The 8,791-nt window shown below is 41.0% G+C and overlaps 1 protein-coding gene and 1 pseudogene across 2 annotated transcripts; one reads left to right on the forward strand and one right to left on the reverse strand.

Moving 5' to 3' along the window:
* The first annotated feature begins 623 nt into the window (after positions 1-623).
* On the forward strand, positions 624-1,969 carry LOC101310544 (annotated as a pseudogene). Its single transcript, XR_183683.1, has one exon. The product of XR_183683.1 is annotated as an anthocyanidin reductase-like (transcript).
* Positions 1,970-4,260: 2,291 nt separating this feature from the next.
* Positions 4,261-6,025, reverse strand: LOC101310828 (ATPase WRNIP1-like). The gene has a single exon (XM_004287394.1). It carries the CDS (start codon positions 5,939-5,941, stop codon positions 4,310-4,312), a length of 1,632 nt encoding a protein of 543 aa, XP_004287442.1. The 5' UTR covers positions 5,942-6,025; the 3' UTR covers positions 4,261-4,309.
* Positions 6,026-8,791: the final 2,766 nt, after the last annotated feature.

Below are 8,791 nucleotides of genomic sequence, written 5' to 3' on the forward strand. Positions count from 1 at the left end.
TGATGTAGAACCTAGAAGCTAAACTGAACTTTTAAAGAAGATAGAAGCTTAACAGAAACTAGTGTGCACAGCACACCACGATAAGTAAACCAAAACCGTCCACATCTACTTTGAAGTTTCTCACACAATTTAGTATAATACTAATGATGATGACAATGATCATAGTCAGCATGAAAGCCACTAATTTGGACTTATTCCTTAATCTAAAAGCTAGAGTTTATGCCCGTCTATTTTGGTAAATTGCACAGAAATTTTGCAATGGCGTGTGTAAACACTGTTACAATTAACAAGCAATTATTGAGCTGAGAGTTGTCTAAATATTGGACACTTGGTTTATTAGGATTTATTGGCCTAAAGAATTCTGGCCTTGTTACCTGTCTCACTTTCAAGAAATGTGACAACACTAGTGGTCAAATTTTCTTACCGGAAATTCCAATGTCGTAACAGAACAAGAAAGAAGTCGACCACAATCAGCTGCAGATTGTCTCCCACACCCATATTCTGCTGCCAGAAATACCAAAGAGAAGAACTCTGTTCTGCATCCCAGAACTAGCCAATACCCAGCAAATATACCCTAAACCAGTACTCCAAAGAACTCTGCTTCTTCACCTTACCCAGTACCCAAATCATACCAAACTCTAGCTTCAAAATTAAGCACAAGTTCATACCCATATCCAATTCTGTTCCCCATACCCATACCAAAGTGTTGCGACAATTTGCTTTTGCTGTAGTTTCCATACCAACTCACTTTTGAAATTTCATCGAATTCTGAGATTTCAGATCGGTTGGGAAGCCATTATCGATCTCCAACGACGGTTCCAGACGAGATCACTGGACCCAGGAAGGGAGAACAATGGAGAAGAAGAAAGTCTCAAGACTTTGTGTAACAGGAGGTTCTGGATATATTGGCAGTAGGCTTGTCAAAAAGCTCCTGGAGAAGGGCCACACAGTCCATGCCACTCTCAAAAACTTAGAGGATGTATCAAAAGTAGGCCTTCTGAAGTCTCTCCCCAATGCAGACACCAATTTGTTGCTGTTCAGAGCTGACATATACAATCCTAATGACTTCGAACCTGCTATTGAAGGGTGTGAGTTTGTTTTTCATCTTGCAACTCCTAGGCAACATAACTCCCAAATCTCCCAGTACAAGGACACAGCTGAAGCTGCTATTGCTGGGGTGAGAAGCATTGCTGATTCTTGCATTCGGTCGCAGACAGTTAAGCGACTGATCTACACTGCAAGCATACTTTCTATGTCACCAAGAAACGAGGGTGGAGTTGGATTCAGACCCTTACTTGATGAGTCATGTTGGACACCGCTTGATGCCTCATCTACTTATGGCAATGCTTTCACAATGGGGTACGTTAAATCAAAGACCTTAGCTGAGAAAGCAGCGCTAAGCTACAATGACTTTGATGACAGTAAATTAGAAGTGGTAACTCTTCCTTGTGGCTTAGTATGAGGAGAAAGTCTTGTGTCATATTTGCCTTTCAGTGTGGGAGGGATTCTGGCACAACTTACTGGGGACTTGTTTTCTTGCAATGCATTAAAATTCATGCAAGAATTTATGGGATCAGTTCCTCTGGTGCACATTGATGATGTTTGCCAAGCACATATCTTCTGCATGGAACAGCCATTAATGGAAGGCAGATTCTGTTGCGCAGTTGCCCGGCACTCTATCAAAGAAATTGCAATATACTTCCAAGAAACTTACCCAGAATACAAGATACATAAGGAATTGACTGAAGGGCCTGAAGAAGGAAGCCAAAGTGATTTCAGTAAGCTGAAGAAGATGGGCTTTGAGTACAAGTATGGCATCAAGGAGATACTAGATGACAGTGTAGCATGGGCAAAGAAGTTAAATGAGAGCTCTTTTTCCCAAGTAGTTTAGTCCTGGTAATTCAATTATAATGATCCAGTATCATCAAATTTGTCGACAAAAGATATAATAAAAATGACTGTCTGATTCAAAATGTAACTTGATTATTCTAAAAATATACGATGTATGTTCTGCTTTGAAAAAAAATACGTCTTGCCTTGCATTATAAAAAAAACATTCAAGTCATATTTTTTCTTTTCATAGTAAAATGACAGAATTTCACAAACAGATCAAAGTGCCAATACATCCAGAAGGATAGTGGAAGGATCATCAGTCAAAACTAAACTGCCAGCAATAGAAAGGAACAAACGCTCATATCCTACTAATAGATTGAATTCCTTAGCTCTACCAAAAAGAAAAACAGTTTATTCTTTCTAATAAGAACTAGAGCATTGTTATCACCTGTTAACGCATCATCTTGAGATCCCTCTTCATATTTCGGAGAAGAATTTTGGCCTTGTTCCCTGACTCTTTTACAAGCACTGTGCTACACTTGTAGACAAATTTCTTATGGAAATTCCAATGTAGTAAACAAGACAAGAATAGAGTTGACCACAATAATCAGCAGATTAAGTGTTGCGGTACAGAATTCTTGGGGAGACAATGAATCACTAAACTTTTAGTATTGTCAATGTAACAGATAAAAGTTATCCTTCAAAACTGTGTTAAACATACTTTTGAACAAACTAGAATACAGACCGCTGTCAGAGCTGAAATATCATCTCAAGAAAATCCTACTTGTTATTAGGACATGCTTCATAGTTATCAATCTGAAGAACAAGAAAAGACTGAGTCAAAGTAGTTGTACCTGATAATTTGGATTGAGATATTAACTGATGATTCCAGGTGTCCTTCAGGAAATGTGCACAAACCCTGAGTCGAGGAAGTAAACGAAATCTCAAACATCTTTTGGATCCTCTCTCAAATAAAGGTGGTGGATTAACCACATTTGCAATAGCAAGCATTTCTTCATCAGCTTTAATCATCCCACTCAGGTTAAGAAAGGTCTACCACTCTACCTTTTTCCCCCAGTGTTCAGCAGTAACCAGAAGGGTTGAAAATTAACACAGAAGTCTGGTTCAAAAACCTTGATTTAGAAAGATATCCAAATTTGCAACAACATCCATTATATGCCAGCCTCAACACCATCCATTATATGTATATGGTTCTAATCCCTTTTGCTAGCCAGAAAAAGTGACATTTGGAATAAATTTTACTTTTGGCAGCTTTTGAGAAATTTGGAAACGAAACTCCCTATCAATGTATACACTTAAGGCTCGGAAATCCTATTCATACAAGCTTATGAATATCTCTAGACCTCCCTGCTTTGTTGAGCTCATATGGTGCCTTTAAGGGAATAGTTGACTGCACAAGATTAGGAGACACTGGAAGCCCCTCTTCATGACCCAGGACTACAACATATAAAACCATTTGGAATAAAATGATCCAAGAGAATATTTTTCCTGCAATAAATTCTCCACTTCCTAACCTGCAATAAAGTCTGAGTTCCAAAAAAATATTTTTCCTGAGCATTTGGAATAAAATGGCACTCCATTCACTACTTGACTTCCAACAACATGACTATATAATAGGAAGGTAGTTATAGGTTCGAGACAGAACTGAACAGTAATTATAAATGCCTATGCCGTAGAAATAAGAGATTGCAGAATTTAACTATAAAATCCAAATGAAGCACACTGAAAAATGATAAATCCTAGAGTTTTAAACCAATTTCTTTTGGGTATTTGAAAATGCAAAACCATTGATTGCTGTTTATTATGGATGAACAATGATCAGATAGACCATACTCATGCAACCTTTCCTCACCTTACATTGATTCCACTAATTTCAACCTTTTTCAAAATTTTCACTACTTCCAGAAGTCATCTCAGAAAGACTCAGATCAATGTTGTTTAGTGTTTCACAAATTGATACAGTAGACTAACAATTGCTCCATCATTCCACAAAACTAAGCCACTCAACACAATTTCAGTGCATCAACCATCCACCAAGGCAGAGACAGATACTGTGATGAACTTACATATCAGAATCGATGTTGTTAGCATCCTCTTATCCACTATGTAAATTTTCTCTATTTCCTTTCTGAAGTTTCTATTTTGTCACAATTTTGTACATGTTGCTCTCTGTCTTAAATAATGTGTTGGTCAAATAAGAATGCAGGCAAAGGTAAGTCTGTAAATATAAAAGGTATTGACCAAATTTAAGAGTAAACAACTACTGAAACTTGCAGCACTACAGAACTGTGGCTACAAGGTCATCGATTTCCAGTCATGCTAGGAAGCAATTTCAAAACTATACTGGTTGTTAACATATGAACAAAATTCCCCAAACACATCAAAATATTACCCTCAACAAAGAGGAAAAGATTAAGAGTTCCTAACCAGGGTAGGGCAGCGAACCAAAAGCTACTCATCTATCAGCCTCATTACTGACTGGCCAATCCAGAAACTTGTAACCTTCAAGTGACGGCGGTAGAAACTTCTGTTCAGCAGAAGGATCATCAGGAGTGTATATATATCCTTTCCCATACCCAAAATCCTTCATCAGCTTAGTCGGCGCATTCCTCAGATGTAGAGGAACACCCTCATTCTGTCCAACCGAACTCCTCACAACTTCTGCTGCACTATTCATTGCTTTATAAACAGCAATCGATTTCGGAGCCAAAGCCAAGTAAGCCACACACTGTGCAAGAACCACATTGCACTCCGGCATTCCAATAAAGTGACAAGCTTGGTAACAAGCCACAGCCTGGTTAAGAGCCAACGGGTCCGCCAACCCCACATCTTCGCTGGCAAACCTTACAAGCCGCCGTGCAATGTACAGAGGCTCCTGCCCTCCCTCAACCATCCTCGCCAGCCAGTAAATAGCTGCATTGGCATCACTTCCTCTCATAGACTTGTGTAGTGCGCTGATAAGATTGTAATGCTCTTCCCCAGCTTTATCTGAAGCCACATGCTTGCACTGCATTGCCTCCTTGGCATCCTCCAAGGTCACACCGGCTACTGAATCCGGAGTCGGCGAGGCTCTGGCAGCTGCTGTTGTAGCTGAAATCTCCAATGCATTGAGTGCCACTCTAGCATCTCCGTCGCAATTGCCGGATATGAAACGAATGGCTTCCTCATTTACACCTACTTGCATTCCTACGCTCACATACAACCCAATTTCGGAGTTTTCGGCTGCTCGCCGGAGGAGAAGCTCTATGTTTTCGGGGCTCAAGGGGCGGAGATCAAGAACACGAGAGCGAGACAAGAGCGGCGTGATCAAATGGAACGAAGGATTCTCAGTGGTGGCGCCCATGAAGACAATGCTGCCGTCTTCGATCACCGGCAAGAACGAGTCCTGCTGCGACTTGTTGAACCGGTGAACCTCGTCGACGAACAGCACCGTTCTCTGGCCGTTGAGCTTCTTCCTCTTCCGAGCCTCGTCGATGACGTCCCTCACGTCCTTGACGCCGGCGGTGACGGCGGAGAGCGAAACGAAGCGGTAGGGTTTAGCGGCGGAGGCGGAGGAGGCGGAGTTCAGGAGGGCTTTGGCGATGGAGGTCTTCCCGGTGCCGGGCGGGCCCCAGAAGACGAGAGAAGGGAGACGGCCGCATTTGATGGCGGAGCGGAGGAGCGAGTTTGGGGAGAGGAGGTGGTCCTGGCCGACGACGTCGTTTAGGGTCCTGGGCCGCATGCGCTCCGATAAAGGCTGGTGGTGGTTGGATGCGGCGGTTGAGGTTACTGGTTTATCGGAGGTAATTGCGGGAGGCGGCGGGGTTTCCGGGACGAGGAGTTTGCGGCGCTTGGGGAGTTGTTGTTGTTGTTCTTGGGATTGGGGATTTGGGGATTGGGAGAGGAAGAAGCGGTCGAGTTTGGGTTGAGAGGTGGCGGTGGGAGGGGAGGGGGAGGCGGTGGGAGGGGAGGGGGAGGCGGTGGTGGAGGAAGTGCGGTTGAGAATCCAATCGGTGGCTTTGAGAGCGGAGGTACCGCCGGTGGCGGTAAGGGCTTCGGCGGCGAGGTCGGAGGGGAAGCCCATGTTGAGGAGCTGCTCCATTTCCATGTCTCAGTGTTTTAGCTATCACTATCACTCTGATCGAGTTTCAGAGAGAATGGCTTTACTTGGTTCTGGCTCGTAGCAAGGTAGAATACTCTGAATTTTTTTTATGTTTTTTATCAAGGTATACTATCAATTTTGATTTATCTCATTTTGTCGTAAATATTATATCTGATGCATGTAAAAAAGAATCTAATGAGAATAAATAATACACTTTTCTCTTCTTACATTATGTTTCTTCTCTTTTCTCTCTATCTCATTCTTAGTTCATACCATATTTTCATATTATTATAAAGGTATGAAAATTGATCATGAACACGCTCAACTTAAAAATGGAGAAGATATTTATCTTGCTGACAGTGCCACAACACATACAATCCTTCGTGATCGGAAATATTTCTCCATCTTAGTACCGTCTTAAACTACTGTGGCCACCACCATATATGGTACTGCCAATTTGGTTAGGGCTCTGGAAGAGCCCACATTAGTCTTCTAAATGAAACTCAGTTGTCTGTTAAAAAGTCTTTGTACTCTCTTAAATCAAGAAGGAATTTACTAAGTTTCAAGGATATTCATTTAAATGGATTTCATGTTCAGACCACAAACGACAAGAATGTGGAATATATTTACATTACTTCCAATATCAGCAGCCAAAGGCGCGTATTGGAAAAGTTGGTTGGCCCATCATCTGGTTTATATTACAACTATTAAGTCTATTGAGACATACAATGTCATGAACCACAAATTCAAGGACAACAATATATTTATGTTTTGGCATGACCGTTTAGGACGTCACTCGGTCACCCTGGATGTACAATGATGCATAGAATACTTTTATGCAAATTTCAATTGTCATCCATCGTTGACAAAACATATAATTTTGCCAAGCGACAACCCTTGTCAAGCTTGTTCTCAACGAAGTTGGTAATTAGACTCTCTTATGCAATATCATTATCTATTTATGAATTTTGTGTTCATAGATCAAGACATGATATCTCTTGATTAAAATATAGAGATTTGAAGTTCCTCAAGAGTGATCTAACGGAAACTGTGATATGAAGTTTCCCAAAACTTATGCAATTAACAAGGGCCAAAAGTTCCTCATTTATAAAATGATCATCGAAACCACATGCTGTGATCCCAAATCATATGAGGGCCTGAAACTCCTCACTTTATTTTGATACAATGTTATTGTGAAATTAGAAGTTCAAAATTTCATAAAAGTTACTAGGGTTCTAATAGTAGAAACTCAAACCCAAATTCATTATAGCAAATCACATATACATCATTCAAAAGAATTTGAAACACAAATAAATCCACTTGTGTTGTTGTTAAACAAATAAAGACAGTTTTTAACAAATAAGGACAAATTCTTTTCTGCTTGCCATGTGTCATGGTTTAATTTACTAAAATGACCTTATACAAAATAAATCAAATTAAATCAAACCCCACCATATATTGTTTTAGCTGCTATTGCATTTGCTGGACTGTTGCTGCTACTACACTTCCAATAATTGTAGTAGCAGATTTTTAGTGGTTCAGTTAGTGTAGTAACAGCTTCAGAAACAAGTTTTCAGTGGCTTAACTAATGTAGTAGCATGTTTTACTAGAGAGTTAGCTGTTACTACACTTCCAACAAATGTAGTAGCAGGATTTTAATGGTTTAGCTAGTGTAGTAGCAACTTTAGTAAGTGTAGTAGCAGGTTTTTAGTGGCTTAGCAAATGTAGTGGCAGTAGCTATTGTCAGTGCTATTGCACTTGCTAGAATGTTGTTGTTACTATACTTCCAATAAATGCAGTAGCAGATTTTTAGTAGTTTAATTAGTGTAGTAGCAGCTTCAATAACTACAGTAGCAGGTTTACAGTGACTCAACTAATGTAGTAGCATGTTTTACTAGAGTTAGCTGTTACTACACTTCCAACAAATGTAGTAGCAAAGTTTTAATGGTTCAGCTATTATAGTAACATCTTCAGTAAGTATAGTAGCAGGTTTTTAGTGGCTCAGCAAATGTAATACCATCAGCTATTTTTAGTACGTGATGTAGTAGCAGGTTTTTATTGGTTCGGCTAGTGTAGTAGCAGGTTCTGTAAATGCAGTATTGATAGAAAAATTCATTTATAACTGCTATTATTGATAGAAAAAGTTCATTTATGAATTATGCTACTGTTCGGTTCTACAAATCACTTCTTTTTTTTTTTTTACTACATTTGTTGTAGTTATGATATTGCACTCATGTTTTTCAAGTTTCTGTTACCAGATGAAGATTAATTGAGTCTCATCCAATTCTATAGTTCTATGCAGGCACAAGACGTCATCTCTTTCAACCCACAGACCATCAAGACTTGGACCAGGCCTAAGAAGAAGCCCAACTCCTCAACTCATCCGCCGCTCATCACTCTCTCGCTCCACCCCTGTGAGTCTCTCAACACGAAGCTCCAGCTGGCTTTGCAGGGAGTGAACCGGGTGAATCTGAAGCCCATGAGACGGAGATCCGACCCGAGGACTTGTCAACTCCCGTAACTTCCGGGATCAGCTTGGGAAGCGGCCAGTTTTTCACACGCGTCGGCGTCGGTAGCCTCGCAAAGCAGTTTTACATGGTGTTGGATACCGGCAGTGATGTCAACTGGGTTCCAATGCCAGCCTTGCTCCGACTGTTACCAACAATCTGACCTAATTTTCGACCCGACCTGAGTCGATCTAGCAGTAGCGGAGTCGATCGGCGAAGGTCAATCTAGCACCGGCGGAGTCGATCTAGCAAGCGGCGGAGTCGATCGGCGAGGTCGATCTTGCAAAGGCGAAGTCGATCGACATCGTGTGGTGGAGAGAGAGAGAGAGAGAGAGAGAGAGAGAGAGAG

This window comes from Fragaria vesca, linkage group LG1, assembly GCF_000184155.1.
Source record: "Fragaria vesca subsp. vesca linkage group LG1, FraVesHawaii_1.0, whole genome shotgun sequence".
In the NCBI taxonomy this organism is placed as follows: Eukaryota; Viridiplantae; Streptophyta; class Magnoliopsida; order Rosales; family Rosaceae; genus Fragaria; species Fragaria vesca.